General features: G+C 44.7%; 1 protein-coding gene across 9 annotated transcripts in view; it reads left to right on the top strand.

Moving 5' to 3' along the window:
* The first annotated feature begins 16,271 nt into the window (after positions 1-16,271).
* Positions 16,272-22,258, top strand: part of WNK1 (WNK lysine deficient protein kinase 1) — a 98,061-nt gene continuing 92,074 nt past the window's right edge. For all 9 annotated transcript variants that reach the window (XM_084206947.1, XM_084206949.1, XM_084206948.1 and 6 more), the window contains exon 1: positions 16,272-17,165. In XM_084206947.1, coding sequence (XP_084063073.1) covers positions 16,401-17,165 — 765 coding nt within the window. In that variant the 5' untranslated portion in view covers positions 16,272-16,400. The remainder of the gene's footprint in view (positions 17,166-22,258) is intronic.

A 22,258-nucleotide genomic window follows, 5' to 3' on the forward strand; every position in this document is an offset into this window, starting at 1 on the left:
TCTGAAGCACTGCATCTCCTCTCCCCTATTTGCATCTCTCATCTGGGACCCATGCCCTTGGGCAAATTCCCAACACCTGTGCACTTGTCATTACAGAGCTGGACCAGCTGCTGCTGCCAGCCTCTGCCAGGGCCAGCACTCCCTGCTCCCAGCAGCAGCCAGGGGAAAAGGACAGCGTGTCCTTCTGCCAGCCCCACCCAAACCTTCACCTCTCAACAGCCCCAGAACAGACAGGGGTTCTGTGCCCCCAGAGAGGGATGGTGCCACCAGCAGCACTGGGAGCTGGAGCATCTTTGTTGGTGTGAGAGCCTGCTGTGTGCTGCCTCACGTGGGGACTGGGGTGTGACAGCAATTAGCTTTTCTTTGGAGGCAATGGGAAGAAAAAGAGAAATTCCACTCACATCACAAGATTTTATTTTCAGGGGTTTTTTGTCCATGCCTTACTGTATCTGTCTGGGGTTCTCCTGTGTTCTAGCAATACAGAGATTCAAAGGATAATAAAAACAATGAGAAAAAGAAACAACAGAAATGTAAGGAAACAATATGGAGCACAACTGAAAAAATAAATCATGTTTCACACTTAAAAATTCCCTCTCAGACTAACAGCTAGCCAGGAGTACTTTCAAGGAATAGGCAGAAAGCAATTAAATTAATTGCTATGACCCACAAGTACACATCATGTTGTAATTGATAGGTGACTAAAAACTGGCAAACAGTGCAAGGACAGCCCAATTTTCCAAGGAAATGATATAGTAGTCAGGGCCTTTGATTTTGAAAATGCTTTTTATGAGTTCTCTACCCTGTGAGCTGCATGGATTTACTTCAGAGGGTTACACAAGCCTGAAAGCCTTTGAGCTTTGGACTGTCTGTACCACACTTCTGAAAACTTCTGATTGTTTCAAAGATCCATTTTGTTGGAAAAGTGTTGTATATTTTAACTGGTTCATACCTCTATAAAATTTCTACTCTTTCCTCAGTTCTTTCAGTACAATTTAGGAGCAACTCCACAGAAGTCAGCGGTGCTTGTTGTAAAACCTGCCTCACTGAAACACTGTGTTTTTTTTTTTAAAAAAAAGTTGTTTTTCCAGCAGCATTGGTATTTCCTCCTCCTCCCCAAACCACCTCACCTTTTTCCAGTCATCTATTCTTTGGGCTATTATTTTAAGTACACCAGTAACAATATTGATGTAAGTTCAGTCCAAAGCGCTTAAAATCATAGAAAACCACAGGCAAACTCTCTGGCTTCTTCTTTGTGCTCCATGAGGAACTGTTAGCACAAAAGCTGATAGCTGATAATGAGCAACCCTATGGAGAAGGATGCTGGAACACTGAGCTGTTTTTGCAGGCTGATCCAAAGTATAAGGAAGTTAATGAATGGCTTTATACTTCGGGCTCCAAGATGATGGGCTGGTATCAGGTTTTAAGGGGATGGATAATAAGCTAATTGTTCTGAACAGATAACAGCAATTTGCAGCTGGATGGGTATAATAGGGCATTCATTCCAGAATGTTTTTTACGTGCAGTTATGCTTTTTTGGTTGGTTTTTTTTTTTTTTTTTTTACTCTTTATAAAGCTATTTACCAAGGAATTGAATACAAGAAAAAATTAATAACTTTGAAAGAGCTGAATTTCTTAACTGGGAGATCCTACCTGCACACCTGACAGCGAATTCTTCAGCTGATTGAAAGAGTAGCTATACTCCAAATGGTTTCAGGATGTACTGTGGAGCATTGTGTGCTGCAGAATTATCTACAAAGATAAATACAAATTTAATCAGAATGAGGAAAGACCCCTATTTTAATAAGAAGGATCTATGGCTGTTGTATTTGTAAAATATAGAATAACTGAAAAGGAAGGTAATTTGACACCTTTATGGAAATAAGAGGCTCAGATATTTAAGTCATTTCTGAAGCCAAAATGGCAAGCCTGAGCCCTGGCACTGGCTGCAGCCTGAGCTCCCCTGCAGGCAGCCAAAAGGGGATCTCCAGCTGCAAGCTCAAGAGTCCAAGATAACAATCTCTTGGAAATGTTTGTGCCAAGAAGTGTGGCTCCATTACTGCTCTCCCACTAATGCAAAGGATAATAGAATCAGAAAGATGCAGGTCTGGAAGGGGCCTCAGTAAGTCCTTTAATTGGTTTCCTGCCCAAAGGCAGAATGAACTGTACTTATGCTATTTCTGGTAAATGTGAGTCTAACCTGTTCTCAAAGGTCTCCTCTGATGGAGGCCTTGCAGGCTCAGAGCAGAGGGCAGGTGGAGATGATACCCAAGGTGGGAAGGCAGGATGGAAAGGCAGAGAGAGGTGGAGAACCAGTTAACCAGGAGGAGCTGGGTGCAAGAGCAAGGGAATGTGATAAAAAGAAGCAAAAAAAGGGAAAAATCTCAGCTGGGACATCTATAAGAAAAATCTAAAGCATGTGGAGCATAGGACACAAAAGCCAGAGCAAGGCTGTTTGTCAGGAATTAATTGTGGAAACCTGGATTTCATACGAGAGGGAGTTAGGCAAGAGGAGGAGGACTTGTGCAGCAGGAAAAGTGGACTGGTGCTGGAATCCTCACCCATTTTATTATTTGATTTTTAAAATAATGTTATTCCTCTTGTTGCTTAACCAGTGATCCTATGAACATTCATGCAATTGTTACCTTGAATTCTCTGCAGACACCCAGAGCACACTTCCTGACTTGCTGTGATCTAGAGGAGATTGCAGTGTCTGCTATATCCATGAATAAGGGGCTCATTGTTAGCACTGAAGAGTTTCCATATAAAGGTGAGAGCACATTATAGTCAAGTGTGAAAGCCTAGCTAGAGACATAAAGTTCTTTTCTGAACATCTGTCAAATAATGCTGCCACTGAGAAGCTGCTAGACCATTAGGGAGCACTTCCTTCTGAGATAAAATATTTGATATATACATTTTCACAAGAAATTTGCATCTGAAAACAGTCAGCCAGAACCAGATGAGGAGAGGAATGTAGAGAAAGGAGGAGAAAATGGAGGCTGAGCACTTCACTTGGTATAAATTATCTTGCTGTCTGTAGGAGATGACATTCTCCATGACAAGTTGCAGAGGGCCCTCCTCAGGACCTTGTTGAGGTGCTGAATACCTCTGCAGTTCTAATGTGGTTCAGCCAGCACATTTAGGAGAGGAGAACACGTGTCATTCTACAGCAGAGGTTAACAGGGTGTCTGGTCAGGCTGTGGTGAGGATCCCTTTTGGTCTTTAGGGCCATGTACCCCAGAAGTGTCCACAATGGGTGACCCCATTCTCAGCCTATACCTGAAATGGAAATTTCCTCAGAAGAGCAAGTGCTTCAGACACTTGCATCCCACCTAAGCAGAGCATAGGTGGCTCTGAGGAGCCATATGTCCTTTGTTAGCACAGGAGCCAGATGGAATAGGGAAGAGATTAAAGCTCCATAAAAAGAATTGGAGTTAGAGCACACAGTATGTGGCTATTCATTATCACCAGACATATTGTCTTGACACTGATTGCATACAGGGGTGAAAATCTCTACCAGGTAGGATAAATTAAACAGGTTTTACTTAGTAATATGCTTTTCAAACCCACGTCAGCAGAAACAGAAGCTACATTTACATTTTAGAGAAACCTTCTCTAAGTGCCTTGTCTTAAAGGGACTGCAGCATTAACTGTGCAGAACTGAGATGCATTAGAGGTGCCCCAGGTGTCAGCAATGACAGAAGATTGATAACAATGCTTATCTCCCTTCCAAGTAAAGAACAGTACCATACTACATCATCAGCTCTAGACCAAATCCCAGATTCCTTCATGGTGTGATGCTTGAGCCTGGAATGACACTGAGGAGCCCTGAGTAAGAAAAGAGGCTCTGTAATACCTGTGTGGGGCTGGCTGTCTCACATGTAAGGGGCTCCCTATAATAGAGCTGTGCTCTGCAGAGACAGGATAATACTGGTGCCTTTGTGCAGGTGGGTTATGCTATAGAAAGTCAACATCTGGCTCAGGTGTCAGGTGTTGAATACATTAAATGAGTACAGCAGAATTACATGATTACTCAGGAGAATATTGCTGAAATCATAAAAAGCTTCAGCAATGAGGCAGGAACTCTAATAACCCTGATGCAAGTATTGCTTTCCTGCCTCTTTTCTGTGCAACTCTGAAATGTCACAGCATGTTGGCCAGCAGGCAGGTACACCACCACAGTTCAAGACCTTCTGTCCCTGTCTTTCCTAGAAAGCTTTAAATTACCCATCTGAAAAGTATAATTCTGGATTCTCCTGGCATGAAAACAGAGTAAGTGGTCATTCTGGCCACCACAAACAAAGGGGTACCTGTTTGCAGAGCAGCCAGGGCAAGCCTTCAGTCCCTGCTGCTGAAACCCTGCCTGGATTCCACCCACATGACTTCACTTGTGAGACAACTCATGGTTGCATGTACTGCTCCCAGGCCAAGTTTGAGGCAAGAGATTCCTTCTGTGTCTCCAGTGTTATTTTGGTATATTTTATTTGGCCCAGAATTTGGGAAAACAAAGGGGAGGTTTTCCGTAGGGAGTGGAACGAGGAGGCAGGAAGGGCTACCATATTTCTCCAGACGGAAACTCCTACAGTGTTCGAGTCCAGCACTGCTGCAAGTGTCAACAGATCAAATGTGATACAGAAGGCCCTCTGCCAACTCTTTGCTACTGCAGCAGCAAACTGGGAAGAAAGCAGGAGCTAATATCCAGTACCACTGAGCGAGGTTCAGCCTCTGCTGCACAAGGATGGAGCAGGAAGAAATCAGTGACCACCTTCTCCTTTCTGCAGTGTGACATTGGCTTGCCCAGAGCCCCAGCAGGACAGGGCTGACCCAGAGAGGCTCACAGCCAGGATCTTCAGCCCATCTGCTGAGTCAGGCACGCTGGCAGCAGTTTCTGTGGTAGCATCTTAATACGCGCAGTTCTCGTCCCACTTGCTGCCTCCCAAAGAAGACCCCTAAAAATTAAGGTGCCTCCAGAGCACCGCACACAAACTGTGCCCCCTCGGTGCCAGTGGGTGTGATTCAGACCAATAGCTGCTGAGGGCAACAGATTGAGCAGTAATTAGCTGCTGTTAGTCATCCTCTTCCCAAGCACGAGTGGGATAGCGTTTGATTATTTCAACACAGTTGGATGTGGGAGGGAAGGTAGGCCTGGAAACATTTTCCTGACAGCATACTTCTCAGCTCTTTTAAAACACCTCTCATGTTGACACTCAGCGCAGCGTTTCAAATAAAATGCTATTTCCTCTTGTACAGCAGCGAGGGAAAAATGCTGTCACAGGTTTTATAACAAACATTAGGTAAGCAGCAATCATCCCCATTGTGCAATCTGGGATTCAGGTAGGAAAACAATCCGTAGATGGCTAAGAGAGAAGTACTGTGTGTCTCAATAAGGAGTGAACTACTTGAGGACTGCAGAGAAAGGACAGGGTTGAATGGGTTAGTGGGACAATTTCACACAGCTCAGTGTGAAGAACAAAAAGGCGTAGTTTTGAGACTGGAAGTGAAAACTGACTGAAGGAAATGTGTGTTATTTGTGTTCAGCTGACTTCTTGTTTCTCTCTCATGATGTCACAAAAATGTGCTGTGGTCTGCCTACAGAAATTGCCTGTCCTTCTGACAGGTCTGATCCAGCATGTGGTGTCACTGGAAATGTCTGTTTGTACAATAAAAAAACAAAATCCTTATGAATGTGCTTGTAATCTTTTCTTTTTTTTCCCCTACCTGCTGCCTCAGTACTTCATTTTCCTCCTAAATTCACAATGCCCCAGAAATGTGAGAGCTGCCTTTCTCCTACTTTGCTCTTGGGCAGACATACCAGAACTTCCTACTCAATTGTACCTCTCTCTGAAGGGCTTTGTGTTGGTCCTCTCAAAATCCTGCATGTACAGAACTCCCTTTGGAAGGAGGCACTTAGTGATCCTGAGCAAGTGTAAGGCTCTCAAAATCCACAGAGTAAATCTCTGAGTGGTAACAGCAGATTTGACAAGGAAAGCTCCATATACAATTTTTGGTTTGCTTTGGCAGAGATTATTGGGATTCAAAAAAAAAGTAGTTAGGATTGTGTTAGGATTCTAGCATTCCTAATATCATGTGTCCAGACTAAGAGTGTTCCCTGCAAAAGTAGAGTCTGTATTGTGTACTCTAGGTAAATAAATACAGGTAAATTCTATCTGTCTGTCTGTCTATGATCAGCTTTTTAAAGGCAAGAATATTTCTTTCTTACTAAGCAAACTTGAAAGAAAAAGGAATCAAGGCAGTAAGCTAAACATGCACTCTGAAATTGCTTAGTCCAACATGTAGAGCATGTTGTTGTCAGATTGCATTTTAAAAAACTCTGAACCAGCCAGCTGAGTTAGCTGAGCTGCTAAGAAGCAGGTCAGAAACCACACCACAGTGGTGGTTACTATTCTCCCCTGCACAGGGTTCTCAACAGCATTGATAAAATGATATGAACAGCCTGATATCCTGGTGTAGTGTACAGGTGCTACCAGTTTTACAGGCACTGAAGGGGGTGGATGTCTTGGTTTTGAAACAGGAGGGGTGGATGACCAAGAAAATTTCTATATTCAGGGTGGGTGTTTTTTTTCTCAACCAAGTGTTTCCAATGCTGCATTTTACTGACAATGGTGAAGTCATTACTCTTCAAATCAGGGTGATGAGTTCTGTTTATAACAGTCTGCATAAGTAATCAGTTTCATGTTCTAATGCATCCCTCATTTTGCATGTTTTAACACAGTAGATTTTGAATGCTCTTCAGGGATTGTCACTGAAACAATGTCAAGTAATACAGTACCAGCTTTGTCTTATTGGGACATTATTCCACATTCAAATATATTCAGACTTGTTCATTTTTCCATTCAACAATTCACCCAAGTAGTTCTAATGTTACTTTCCTGTGTTACATTAACCTTCTCTGGGGTTTAATGCTTTAAATATTTATAGACTGTTCTAATGCCCAAATAATCACATTTCTAGTCCTCAATACCTCCTGCATGGTAATAACACCTACATTTTAACAGAAATTAGGTATTTTAAAGTAATGTAATTAAATTAACAGAAATTAGTCCCTTAAAGGAGATAAATCACAACATAGTGATCAGCCTTCTTTTTCTTGGTTTTTGTTGGTTTCAATTGACTGTCAGTACATGATCAGTCACATGGGGTGTTACATATCTGGTAGAGGGAGGGGATACAAAAGATTCAGATCCAAGGAACAATCATAATTTTTCTGATGTTTCTAATGGCATCAATTGATGTTTGAATTTTGGACAAAGAAACAAACATGCACTATGATTTTTTTACAGTTAGGAAGGAAGCTCCTGCAGATGTTGAGCACAGAATTTACACAAACTCAGGCATTTGTGTGATTTGTGCAATTTGTGCCTCATGCTATCTTGGGCTGCTGCCAAAAGTGTAAGCTGCTCAGAGACTGTTTGTTTCCCCTGAGATTGAATATTCCCTGTAATGCAAGATGTTTTTAAAAAGTAATTTACTCACTGTGATATTAGAAGTCCTAATGAGTGGATCTATATTTCCTTCTGGGTCTTTTCTGCTGGAAAATCCTGGCAAACCTTGTAATGAATGTTGTGTAATCTCTGTCACTTGTTTGTGGATCTAATTTTAGGCAATGGTGTTTGATTTGGGGGATTTTTACTAATTTAAGAGAGACCAGAATTATTTGCCTTTCTATGACCAGCATTGTTTTGAACCTGATGTACCTGTAAATCACATAATCACCAAGAGCCTGATCCTCCAGACACTTACTGCTGTGTGCAGTGTAAAATGTCAATGGACTGTTCATAGGACTTAAGTACTGCTTCCCAGCTGTAGTGTTTGCAGATTTGGGTCCAAACAATCCCATCTCCAGCACAGTGGAGAGGCTACTGATGGGCAGGGAGAAGGTGCTGGGAGTAAACAGCTTGTGGTTCAGGTTCCAGGCACCCAGGGAAGTTAAGCACTGCATCCCAAAGTGGATGGAGTGAACTACAGGGAATTACTCTGTCTCATCCCAAAGTTTTAATAATATGTCCTTTATACTGGTAGCTCTGTAGAAAATCTGTCTACCTTACCTTAGTGTAGCTGTAATTTTGCAGCTGTGGCTGCATCTAAGCACAGCTGTTTCCTGGGGCTCTGTCCTACCTGCCTAGGGCAGTTGAGGAGTTGTCTGAGCAGAAAGACATTGCTCCTACTGTACCTCACAGTCTGGTTTTCCTGTGACCTAAACCACATTTTCTTGTGTCCCCAGGAGGAAATGTCTTTGCTTTCCAGATATCAGGGGCAGTTAATAGTTCATGGATGAGAAGGGGAAGTTGTTCTCAGAAAATGAGAATATGAAACAGAAACATCTTAAAAGACTGACATTTCAGGATTGAAACAGCAGAACCACTGTGTTGGTATCAGAAGCAGATAAATTGAGCAAGGTGTTTCTCAGAGAAAGACATTAAAACAGAGGTGTCTTATACACACACACCCATGTAATTGAAATACTTTTGAAAACATTTTGTCATACCTTAAAGGCAGTTGAACTATTGATTTCTCTTCCTCTGTATCTGAGGTTGATGTGTTCTTGAGTATCTAAATTAGTTTGGAGAGGCTGATGTTTTGGGATGGAGTCAGTCATAAACTGTGACATTAACTAGCTGTAACTATTTGGATATGGTTGTCCACATTTAGGGAGTACCACAGGCATGAAAAGGAAACAAAGAGCTTTTGCAGTTGTCATATACACCCAGATCACCTCTCCCTTTTCACCTGGAACCTCAGGACAATCAGCCTCCCCAGATCTCTGAGAAACATGAAGTAGATTCCTTGGAGTGTTTCACTTCAGATCAAGCACAGCAGAAGATCCAGTGCTATCTGCAGGGCAGCTGCAGCTCCCTGATTCTCTTCCCAGTCTTGGACACAGATTTGAGCAACATGAGAGCTGCTGTGACCTGTGTCATTTGGCAGTGGCCCCCAAGAGCTTGTTTACCCTGGATATTTTTTCATTGGATTATAATTACACCACTGAAATGACATGAGTGGGAAAACTTTGCACGTGTGGAGCAAGCAGGGGTCATTCAGGTACAGAACTCTGTCACTTTTAATGCCAGTGTGCTTATGTTGTCAGTAAAGCCTTTCACTCCTGACAAACCACTGCAGCAGGCCATGCCTCAGCTGTGGGTTGCCAGCATGTGTGAAGTTCCAGCTTTGTGCCTCTGCTCCTGGTCCTGGCAGGCTGCAAGAGGAGCCCAAGGCTGGAAGGGAACAGCTCTGTAACGTGCACAACTTGCCAATCACTCCTCACACTGACTATTTGGCAAGGAGAGAAGTGGTCTGAGGAGATTACTCCAGGTTTTTATTGCTCCCTCCAGCCAAATGATCCCATGTTCCTTTTTCCCTTTAGGAATCCTGCCTCCTCAGGGGCTCCATTTGGCAAGGTGCTGAGCCCCACTGTGAGGAGTGAGTGCTCTCTCTCTCCCCAGTGTCAGTGGCCATGGATAACACTCATCATCTTTTGGGAATGTCCAACACATTTCAGAAATGGTGAGCACCTTCCAGTACTGGATCTGGCAGAAGTGGCACCAGAGCAGACTAATGTTTTGCATTTGGACCAGACTGTGCTTTTAAAGGACACGAGGAAGTTCATTATGCTGGATATGAGCCTGCTCCTGCTTTGACTGAAGTGAGTAGTATTTTATTTTTGTGCTTTGATGTAAAGAGGAGCAGGACTGGACCTGCTGTGAGAGTGATTGATTTTCATCAGCTTGTGAGGGGTGAGCAGAAAGCAGGGCAGGTTGACTGCTGTACAGCATCAGTCCGCTACAAACCCAGCATCACCATCTTCTTCACACTTCCCTCCACCCACCTCCATCAAACAGCTCCTCTTCATTAAAGCAGTGCCCCTGCCTCTGTGCTTGCTTTAGAAGTGTTATGACACTGCTGTGAAGCACAGAATTCCCTAAAGCCTCAGAGAGAGAAAAGATAAATGAGGCATCCTGAGCAATTGACTAAAGACACAAAAAAAGGAAGAACACGGTGCTGATTTCAGCAAATATCTCTGCTTCCACAACACTCACTCGCTGTTTGACTACTCCATAAACTCGTTATATAAGGAAACATGGCAAGAATAGCCAGGAAGATGATGAAGAAAGAAGTGAGCCACGTTTCTCCTCTGCTCCCAGCAGCACCAATGTTGAATTTGGCCACAGCATCTGCCATTATGGCTTGATACAGTTTGAAATGTACATGAGTATGAACAATCACTGAATCTCATCTCTGACAAAATTCAGCATTTCGGTTATTTTAAATGTTCTTCTGTCATGTTCTTGTTCAAATTTATCTGAATGGATTATGCTTGGAGAATGTACATAGATACATATGCTAATAATAAATACAATGATTGGTTAGCTACAATCAACAGGGAGCCAGCAGCACAGCCTACAATGAATTCTAGACTAAAAGTGGTTACTAATGCAGTGTAAAGTTGTGCTTTGCTCCTTCAAAAGCACAGGTAACAAACCAGTGATACATTCCTCTGCTGGCTCTCTCACTGGTTTGTTTTCACACGCTTGGAATCCATTTGTTAATGTAGCTCAAGAGAATGGTGAAAAAAAAAGGAAAGAAAAAGAGTTGTGCTTTCTATTCTAGTAGCTAGGATGGGGGTGGATGGGTGGGTGAAAGGGAAATGAATGTTTCAATCTGATGAAGAAGCACATGCTCTGCTCCAGTTTTATTGTGCAGGGTTGTTGACATTTTCTCAGGCAATAAATAAGAAATGTCACATAATGCATCATCCCTGGATTTAGTCCTTCTTATACAGTCTGGCTGGCTGTTCCACCAGTCCTTCAGCTACAGCTCAGACTCTGCTCAGGTGTTCTGGCTGTGGGGTGGACCAGTCTTCCTGCAGAACTTGCAGACTCTGTAAGCCAGGATAATGTAAAGAGAGATCTTTGGTTTTAAGGCCTGTAAGATTTGTAGTTCTTCCTCTTTCCAATTCCCATGGGTCCTGCCTGTGGAGAGAGTTCCCAGGTTCAGAGGTTTGGGCAGGACTCACCATCCAGGGCCATCTGATGGACCACCTACTACAGAGCCTGGGGACTTAAACTGCCTGTAAGTCCTAGAGATGGTTACAATGATTTTATAACCAACCCAACTTCCAGAGCTGCTTGCAAGTACAAAACCTCACCTAAAATAAAAGAAATTAAACTGACTTCCGAGGGGATAAAATAAAGCAGAACAGAATATCTGGCAAGTTAAACTGTCTCATTTCTCAAGCATGAGGTCTTGAAATATTTTATTTCATTTACTTTCAGCTTTAAGAAACAAGAGTGAACGCTGTGGCAGAGGCCTAGATTTCAGAAATGCCAAGGAAAATTAAGAAACTGCTGTAGAAAAACTTGTACCGTCACTGTTGTAATATGGCACTGAAGCTGCAATCTGGTAATGGGCAATAAAACTGAGATGAGGAGTTTGCTTTGCAGAGCACTTAGGTTATGGAATAAAATCACATGCATCAAAATTATGGCATGGCCTCCTGTATTGCATAATGTATTGCATAAGTGAAAATAGAGAATAGCTGCTTCCCATTAAGACTTTGTCACATGGACAGGTCATGGATGCCAACAGGGGATGAAATTTCATGGAGAAAGCAAAACTGAAAAAAAAAAATTTGATTCAGTCAACTTCAAAATCACACTTCATTCAAAGTCATTTTTTAAACTATTATTGTTCCAACCAGGATAACTGTAACTATAAAAGGCTTGACAGAAGGATATTTTTATAATGTCAAGTGTAAGCCCTTTGGATTCTATCAAAAGATCATTTAAGTCTCTTTGTCTGTAATTTCTCAAGTGTAGTCAGGCTCCTTCTTTATGTGAATTTTTCTTACAGCAAAAGGCAAAAGAAATATTTTTAATTGGTTGAGGAGCTCTGGCACCAAAACTATTTTAATTAATTGTTTCTAAACATAGAATACATATAGAATTTACTTTAGGCTTATTAAATCTTGCTGCAATACTGAAATTTTCCATTTAGCCTAAACAGAGTTTTACAGATTAAAAGAAATAAAACTGAAGGGAAAGCAAGCCCACACTCTTTATTACATTCATCTTTTTTCAGAATGACAAAATTAAATCAACACCCACATAAAATATAATTGCCAATATCATACCATTTCTTTTTTCAGAGCCAAAGAAGACAAAAATCCATCATTCCCACCTCCGGGTCAGCTGCTCAGCTCTTTTTTCCTGCCAAGACGATTGCTCTGCCTACCTCTGCCCAGAAGAGGAGCCAGTGAGAGGAGCCGGGTGTTAGGGACCTCTCCCTGAGGAGCAGACTGCCTGAATTTCACGAGTGCTCAGGAATGTGCTGGATCAGACACCGGGGAGGTGCCTTTTTACATAATCACCACAATTTTTTAGTCAAAGACCGCCTCGGGCCCCCCGTGGCTATGCTGCAGTCTCTTTTGCAAAGCTTTTGCTTTCTTAACTGAGGGAAAATATGTTGAAGAAGGATGGGTGAGAGGCACTTGAGTGAGAAGGGGCGAAAAGGGAGGTCTCTGTGAGCCCCTGTGCAGCCTGCAGGGCGGTGTTCCCAGGGGCAGCCCACCCACCCGAGTGGGAGATCCCAGGGATGGGGCTGGGCACACACCTGGCACTGCCTGCCAGACCCACTGCTGGTGATGCAAGTGGAATTCACCGAGCAGCTCCGTGGCCTGGCAGCACACGGAGGGATTTGTCACAGCGTTCCTCCAGGTACGTGCCAGAGCTGTGACATCAGGCGCCCAATGGAGCAAGGTTTGCTCTCCACTCCTGCTGGTCCCATCCAAAGGGGTGCTAAAAATCCACGGGGCAGGGGAGGAAGGCAGATCTCTGAAAGCAGAGGGGAGGGAATGGGGTCTGCACTGTCAGCTCCTGCTGGAGCCCTGCTACTGTGTCCTGCTGCTCTTAACAGTATAAAGGCAGCATGGATACACCTGCTGCTGCTGCTGCTACACAGGAATTGTCTTTCTGCTGGCCAGAGACACCCACAGATAGCCAGAGCCACACCAGAGGAGCTGCTGGTGCTGGCAGTGCAGCAGGGATGAGGCAGATTGAATTATGAGTTAATCAGTTTCGATCCAGCCACTCTGCTGCTAATCAAATTACCCCGTTCAGCTCAGCACTGGTTTGGAGCGTGTCTGCTCGCGGTGCCAATGCAGCTCAAGTGGCACCCTGACGAATACACAAACTAAACCCACATTTTCAGTGAAGGCAAGCCCTGGAAGGCTTAAGCCAGGCAGAAATCTTTACCGTGGAGCTGTACAACAAAACACTTCTCATCCTCTTTGTGAAGACTGTGCCATGATTTTGTTTGATGTTACAAAGGCTAAAAAGGAAGTACAGAAAGGATGCACAGAAGGATGTAATGGCAAACAGCAGTGTGCTGATTACTATGTCAAACTTTATTTGTGAGCATTGCCCAGGTTGATGATTTGTGGCTGGGAGGTGTGGAACTCTGAAAGGGCCACTTGTGCTGCTTTTTGCAGAAGGAGTTAAGGCCTTGCATCAGCAACACACAACTTCCTCTAAACTGCTGGTTGAAAAGTAACTTTAAATAAAGTATTTAAAACAACAGTGTGTTTGCTGGGACCATATTACTTACTCAGGGAATTTTCTTAGTTTTCTTTTTCTTCCTCAGTGTAACTTTTGCTTTGTAGCTGCCTGACAGTCATGGTACAAAATCATTTACTCCTTCCTCAGTACATTCCAGTTGACTTCAAAAGATTGCTGCTGTAAGAAGGAAAGTGCTTGGTTTTGGTTTATTCATACAAAAGAGGAACACGATATAAATAATTCAGATGACTCGTCTTTGCCAAAGCCTTGTTAACCTGAAAGTTCCCAATTCATGTCAGGGTTCATGTGGGCTCTGGCTGCTGTACAGCCCAGGTTCAGCTGCAGCAGCCACAAGCATGACTGAAGTGGGCACAAGATAACGCTTGTGTTAAGGTCAGAGGCTGCAAATTCTCTTCCTGCTGAATAATGACATTTACAGAGCAGTTAATTGCATTTCAGGTTGCTTGGTCACTTAGTGCCTCTTCAGATGGCCTAAATGGGGGAAAAACCCAATCCCCTGCTTGTTTATACAGGGCTTACTACACAGAGTCATTGCTGCCCATGATTTTAAAGAATTTTAGAGGCTGTTTGAAAACATGACCTGTGAAAAATGCGTATTTTATGATTGGCTTTTTGCAAATATTAAAATTAATATTGTATGTGTTATGTTAGAAAGTTATGCTGTATTAATTATTTTAAGTAATGTGTTAAATATAGTTTTAGGTTATACCATAATGTTAAAATAGAAACTATGCTATGTAAGACACTTTTTTTAAAGAGAGGAATGAGGTACTCCCACTGAGGTAGCAGCCACAGGACACCTAAATCTTTCAGAGAAAAAGAATTTATTGCTCCCTTATCAGAAGAAACAAACTTCTTCCCACCTCATTCAGTCCTGAAGACACTGTCAGGATTCAGAGGAAAAAGTTGACGCTGACTAGACAGAATCCTGTGTTTGAGTGGAATTTATGCATCATGTATGAGATGTATGAATATGCAACAGGCTATTGTTTTTAAGGGTTAATCCTCTGTTAACATGTGTCCTTATTCGGGCTTATTTTGCCCAGGTACCTGGACCACCTGTAACTCTTTGTTTTTATTGTCTCCTATTGTCCTAAATCCTAATTGTCCAAATTTTTAGTACTCTAATTATATTACTAATTTTATAACCATTTTATTACTATTAAATTTTAAAAAATTTAAAAACTAGCGATTGGCATTTTTCACACTGTTGTCTTCAGCTTCACAGGGGGAGTTGGAGCAGCAGGCACTGATCTCTTTTATCTGGTGACCTGTGACAGGACCTCAGGGAATAATAGCCTGAAGTTGAAGTTTAGGTTGGATATTATAAGAAGGTTTTTCCCCCAGTGTGGTTGGGGCACAGCACAGCACAGCCTGCCAGGGCTCAAGGAGAATTTGGACAATGGTCTCAGGGACACGGTGACTCTTGCTGAGCAGGGCCAGTCGGACTCTGCGACACCTGTGGGTCCCTTCCAGCTCGGGATATTCTCTGAGATATATTTATCTACCTATAGACAATATCTAAATAAATACACACATCCAAAATATTTAACGTCTGGGTGTAACACAAGACTTGAAGAAACGAGCAGTGCAAGCAGACCCGGTGCCTTTGACCTGAAGGGGCGGCCGCGCAAGACGGGCTGCCCCACAGCACACCGGCCCCCTGGCCCTCGGCGCACACCGAGATCCCCCTTCCTCGCTCCCTTCCCTCCCTTCCCCTCCTCCCTTCCCTCCCCTGCTCTCCTCCTTTCCTCGCTCCCTCCCTTCCTCCCATCCCGGGGGAATCCACGGGCGGCTCCTCCGGTGCGACTCGGCCGCTAGAAACTACCGCTCCCATGGTGCCCCGCGCGGCGGGCGCGGCCACCTCCACCAGCGGTGGGGGAGGGGACGATGCGCGGGCGGGGCGTGGCCGGCGGAGCCCTCTCCTCCCCCCCGGACCGTGTGTCGGTTCGGGCTCCCGCCGTCGCCATTTAGCGCCGAGGCGTCGCCGGGCGGCCGCGGCGGCTGCGCTCGGTCCTGCCCGCCGGGCGCCACCCGGACTCGGCTCGGCGGCGGCCCCGGGCAGCGGCAGCCCCGGGGAGCGGCGGCTGTGGGCCGCGGGCAGCAGGAGCAGTAGCAGGAGAAGAAGAAGAAGAGGGAGGAGGAGGAGGAGGGTTTCCGGCTCCGCGCGAGGCGGCCGCGGCTGTTGGAGAGAGCGCGGCCCGGCCGCGCGGGCGGTGGCTGCGCCTGCCGGGCGGTGGAGAGGCCGCGGCCGCCATGGGCGCCCCGGTGAGGCGGGGCTGAGCCCCCCGGACCCCTTTCCCTGCCCTGGGCCTGCCCGGGCCTCTGCCGCTCGGAAGCGAGTGACTGAGCGCGGCGGCTTTCTTGGCGTGCGGGCCTGCGCCCCGCTCCCTCCTCGCGTCCCGGCCCCTTTCCCTCCCCTTCCCGCAGCCGGGCCGGCCCCGCTCTCTCTCCATCGCCGGGAGTAACTGCAGCCGGCGAGGTACCGGCGTCTTCCCGCTCGGGGCCCTCCCCGGTGCTCGGGCTTTCCTTTCTCTCGCCGTCCCCCGCTCCAACCCGGCGCCCCGTGTCTGCTCCCGGTGCTCCATGTCGGCCCCGCTGCCCGGCTCCCCGCTGCAGGATGGATGCATACGCTGACCGGGGATCCACCCCGCCGGCCCAGCCTCCCAGCTCCGCCGAGAGGAGCCCTTGGGACCCTCCTCTGTTGCAGCTGCAACGGCAGCCGCGGCCGGGCGCGCTCCCCGCTCAGTGACCGGCCCTTCTCTCGCCTCCCGCCGCCGCCTCGCCACAGCCGCGCTCCCCCGGGGCACCATGTCGGGGGACGCCGCCGGCAGCGGCCCCCCGAGCCCGCGCTTCCTGGTGCCGCCGCCGCCGCCGCCCAAGAACGGTTCCAGCTCGGACAGCTCCGTCGGAGACAAGCTGGGAGCCGCCGAGCACGGAGCCAACGGCGCCGGTGGATCGGGCGGTGGACCGGGGAGCGGAGGCCGCAGTGAGGAGTACCGGCGCCGCCGCCACACCATGGACAAGGACAGCCGAGGGGCGGCAGCCACCGAGCACCGCTTCTTCCGCCGGAGCGTGATCTGCGACTCCAACGCCACGGCCTTGGAGCTGCCCAGCTTGCAGCCCGCAGCGCCCTCGGCCCCTGTCTCGGGAGGCAGCGCGGCTCCCTCGGTGTTCCCTCCCTCGGGTGCCGGCCGGACCCCTGTCACCGTCACCGAGGCCGACTCGCGGCCGCCGCCGCCCGCCCCGCTCCCCCTGGAAGGACAGGCTGCTGAGGAGCCCCCGGCCGCCAAGGATGCCGCCCCGCTGCTGCCCAAGGAGGACGAGGAGGGGGATGAGGCAACTGCGCTACCCCCTACCAGTGTCGCTGGCAGCCTGTCAGCTGCCAGCCGGGAATTTGAGGAGCGGAGAACACAGCAGGAAGACATCGAAGAGCTTGAGACCAAGGCAGTGGGCATCTCCCCGGATGGCCGCTTCCTGAAGTTTGACATCGAGATTGGAAGAGGCTCTTTCAAAACTGTGTATAAAGGACTGGATACTGAAACCACTGTGGAAGTTGCCTGGTGCGAGCTACAGGTAAAATAAATAAATAAAAAAAAAGTGAATTATCACAGCACAGTCACTCTCCCAGGTGCTAGTCATTGTGCTTGAAGGGGATAAAACCCATCAGCTCGAGGTCTGCTTAATTCGAAAGGAGCTGCAAACCTTACCTGAGGCAGTCCTTTGGAAAAAAGGTGCATCCTTTCCATAGAGGCAGTTTGCCTTTTAATTATTTTAAATACTGTGCTCTCTGAAGAGTCTTTTAGCTTTATCATCACAAAAAGTGCTGCAGTTCTGTTTCGTATAGTGTCTTGCATTTTATACCTCCAAAAGGTAGCTTGGAGGATTGTAAAATCACTTGCGTGCAGCTTCACGGAGGCTGAGGAAAGATGTAAAGATGTGCAAGTGAATGTCGACTTGAGCTACCCTTAACGTTTCAGAATTTGTTGAGGTGTTTTTCTTAGGAAAAAATGTGAAAACACTAATTTCACAGACATTTCATAGGTAGTGGCAGTGGATTCTTGTGGTATAGATAACTCTAGAATATGCACAAGTCATGCAGTATACCACACCATTTAGTTTTGCAAAGCTATATTTTTCATTCTAACTTCCAGGGTTTAGATTTGTTAACAGGGACAGAGGAAGAAATTTTCTTTCCAAGCTTTAGAAAACACCCTAAAGTTTAGTCTTTCTGGATGGCTGGTGAATTAAACTGGACTAAGACACTGCTCTTTTATCAAGTTTCTTGGCTGAGCAGAGCCAGGGTTCTGTAGGAGCCCAGTCTGAGGATGGCAAGAACACCCTTAGTTCCCTGCGAGTCACAGCTTGTGTAACAGACACAGGTTGCTGTGCAACAACCTGGAAAGAAGTGGGAAGAGCTTGGAGTACCAGGAACAAATACCTGGTGTGCTGGTTTGTTTTCAAAGCCTCACAGTTAAGTTAAAAGGTTTAGTGTTTGTTTTTTAGTATTGGGCTTTGGTGCAATTCATAGAAGGGCTTATGTAGTATATCTTTATTGTTGTTTGTGTTCCCATCCAATTTAGGGCAGACAAAAGAGCATTGGGTGAAACTCCCAAAACTCTTTGTAGGGTTTTTAAGCAGTCAATGGCTCACAAACGATTGATTGCAGTAACTGCACCAGAACTTTCTCAAAAGCACTTGTATATCTGTTCCAGTCAAGCTGAGGGAATTTATTAAAAGATTTCTTAATTTGAATTCATATTTGCTCTTGGATGGTTGCTCAAGCATTCTACCAGTATCTTGGTTCATTATGTTACTGCCATTATTCTGTGCTTACTAACTGTGGAAGAAAGCTTCCAGTTTTCTTTGTGACCCTTCAGCATGACCTGTTCCTCCAAGCTAGTTACATCCTTGCTGTGGTGTCTGTTTCAGCATTGATTTTAAATTAAAAGTAAAATGATCAGTTGTTGGGCTCTGCTGAAGCTTTACTTGTGCAGTTTGAACTGTGAGGAGATGAATAACCCATCAACATTGTATGACTTTTATTTGAAATTTTAATCTTTCCAATTTTTGAGTTCTGTGACTTTAATCTCTGACGACTGTGTTAATCTTCACACTTATTGATCAGAAACTAACAGCAGCTTGGCATCAGTTGCCTTTCACTAATGTTGCCTCTTGAAGTGTCTTATTCACCATCAGTACCACGTGGACAAACTGTCTGAAGAAGCACCACTTTAGAAGGAATTTATTAAAGAAGCTAATTTTTAAAGGGCATGTTGCTGGGCTTTCAATTGGTTGATGAATTTCATGGGTAGTATTGAATTTGACAAGTTGCAAAAAGCATGAATGAAAATATTTGCAAGGGGGAAATACTTGATGTATTGCTCAGAGGGGAAGTGCATTGCAGGAGTGCTTTGTGGGTTAAGTTGAGCCAGATTCCAAAGGCTGTGTTTTTCCTCTCAGGAGTCAGTACCAAGTGACAAGTTTAAAACAGGAATGTACATTTTATAGCTGTTAAAAGTATTTGCTGAAGGAGCTAGACTTTACAACTAGTAGAATATTTTAAGATTAAATCCTATTTTATTGCTTGTGGCTAGAAAGAAAAGGAGGAGCTTGGTATTTATTGGGATGGTGGGTATATCCTCTTGTATAGGAAAATGTAATTGTTGACAGGTTGATATTTGTTATGCATGATTTGTATCAAAATGAAATCTGCATTCACAGAGATGGACTGAAACTTATGTGTTATTGGTTTTCCAGGATGCTATAATTTGAGAATTGGTGAACCCTCAAAGCATAATTGTTTTATTAGGGAAATGTGAATGATTTTTTTTTCCATGCTGTGTTACAGTTACTATAACTAACTGATGGTTACTTTTAATTATCTTGAAATAATGTTCCTCAGCAATAGCAGTTTTTCTCAGGTATCTGAGGTGTCCCCCCTCCCCAAGAGTCTTCTAAACAGCAGTACTGAAGATTTTGTGTTGGTGTCTGGCAGAATGACTTTTAAATTCTGAATAATGCAACTATGCCTAATTTTTTGTATGTGCTCTGTAGCAATGAAGACCAAAAGCTGAGACTATGACTATGCTTCCTTTCAAAGGAAGTTTAGATGCTGTTTATGAAATGCAGCTTGTATTTCCAAGTTAGTGAAACTGTGGAGGATATTGCTCATGTCCTCAAGGCTCTTGAATTGCCTTGTAATTGAATTGCCCCTTCTGCTTGATAAATTGAACTGTGGGGGAAGTAGAAGGGGGAAGAGCTGAAATTCACTGGGTGACCTACTGTTGTTAGTATCTCCAGGAAGCCAAGGTCCTGGCTCTTTATTTTTTCTGGATCTGTGAGTCAATTTTGTTGAATCTAACAAAAACTTAGCACAGGTGTGACTGATGGACTATGCTAGTTTGCTTTGTGACCTGTCCCTATGAAGTAGATTTTTGCTGAACCTACTTTAAAATATTGTGTGCAGGTGTTCAAATGTGAAATACCTGCCCTGCTGTGAATGTAGTGGAGCTGTGAAGAGCTCAGCAGCTACTGCTTCTGCCAGCTGCAGTTGCTGTAAGGCAATTGTTAGTGTAGTGTTGGCCTTCAGATACTTTTATTCCTCTTGTATGTATTCATCTCAGCTCTAGTTATTCTGAGTCAAGTGTGCCTCCTACTGTTGTCATTAGCACATCTCATAAATTGACTAAAACAGTAGTTAGGGTTACTAATTAAAGGGTTTCTAAGTAGGTAGACATTGACAAAAGTGATCTTTGTAAATTATGTTTGAGCAGTGAGTTTGTCTCCTCTGTACAGTTCAGGTAATGTTGTGGCTAAAATGTGATGCCTTTCCCTGATGCTTTAAGTTTGCAAAGTAATACTCATATTCCAGAAGTATCAAGTCACATTCCTGCCTGCAAAAGCCAAATCTTACTGCTGTTGTGTCATCCCTCTGCGTCCCTGTGTGAGTAGTTTTAAATCAACACTGTAATTTAACTACTGATATACAGAACAGTACAGACTAGTACAGTCACTTGCTGGACTGCAAAATCTTCTCCCTAGAATTATTGCTCTGGGTTATTCCAATTAGTAACTTTTCACATAGGGATGTGCTTGATGATGTGGAGGTAACTTGGGTTCTTTTGAACTGTGTATTTGTGAGGCATTTGAAGACTTACCTTTCATTTGGGCAGTGTGTTCTTTTCAAGGAGGCATTCTCAATGAACTGTTCTTGTGAAGGTATTTATTTGCATGGTTGGTAATGGCTCCTGGTGAGCACTGGAGAGCAGCACTGTGTGTCTGCTGGGAGCTGTGTTGCTCCTGTCCCTTGTGTTCCCTGACAGAAAGGGTGGCTGGGCAGTCAGCACCCACAGCTCATGAGTGCACCTTCTTGCTGATGTGTTGCTTTGCCATTCTTACTCTGGATTCAGTGCTGTCAGGTTATTCTGCTTAACACCTGAGCTGCTGAAGGATTAGGAAGGAACTGGAGGGCTCTCCCTAAGCATCAGTCTCCAGGGGTAAGAAATGAGTTGGACAGGTGAAGGTGGTGCATGAAGTTTATTGTACTCATTACTGCTTTGAGGGAAAGCTGACTGTGAATTTGGTTACCTTCAGTTATAAACCATCTGAGTAATAAATTGGTGTAGGTTACATGTGTGCACTTCTCTAGCAGATGTCTAACTACAAACCAAGTGTAGTGTACAGACACTCCAGCTTGCAAATTGATTTTTCTTACATAGGAAATAGCAATGAAAAACCAGCTGGAACAAGCATAATGCCAGAACTGGATGTGAACCATAAGATTCTGTAGTGCACTCTGGTAAAAATGATAATTCAAGTGACACTTTGTAGCAGGAAACAGTGAGGTACTAAATAATATTTCCATCTGTCAAGAGTTTTTCTGAGTCTAACAATGTTAACTTAACACTCAGAGTGCAGGAAGTAGATTGGATGTGATGTGTAGTTTCACTTTTTGGGGCACTTCAGATTTAATGATCCCTATCTTTATCTTGTAGTCTTAAAGTTACATTTAATGGTGATTTTTAGGTCAGCAGACAGTGATGGAATGCAGTTTCTGTACTCCACTGCAGACTTACCATGACAAATATCAGCTTGCTGAAGTCAATGTGTAATTCTTAAAATTCTCTCTTCTTTCTGGACTGGCAGAACTGAGAATGTTTCAGAAGCTGCACATTCGAGTCTGACAACCAAAAAAGGTCTTGTATCACATAACTGTGGCATCCTGTAGTCTGTTTTTTTTTTTTCTTTTTAAAAAGCTGGTTGCATATTGCTCACTAGGACTCCTGACTGCAAAGATGCTGGCTCTGATGCACAATAGTGTAGCTACATTAAAGCAAAATGGAAACCCAGATCTAGACCTTTCTGTAGTGAGAGGAAGCTGAGAAGTGTGGACCTGGAATTCATCTGTCAAGCACTGTTGGAAAGCATTATGTTCTGTTAGTTCTGGAGAAATAGTCAATATCCCTCAACAAATACTCATTCTTTGAAAGCTCTGACTGTGATTTAATTCTGATTATTTTAAAATACATTTTCTGAAACTTTAACTGGAAGATCAAGTCCAAGTCTAATGCAGTATGCTGGCTCCCATGCCTGCCCTGTACCTCACATCAGTGTTTATAATGCTTTACTAGTTTTTGAAGAGAGTTATGTGGCTGCAGCAGCAGTGT

The sequence above is a fragment of the Fringilla coelebs genome (genome assembly GCF_963513975.1).
Source record: "Fringilla coelebs genome assembly, chromosome: 5".
Classification (NCBI taxonomy): domain Eukaryota; kingdom Metazoa; phylum Chordata; class Aves; order Passeriformes; family Fringillidae; genus Fringilla; species Fringilla coelebs.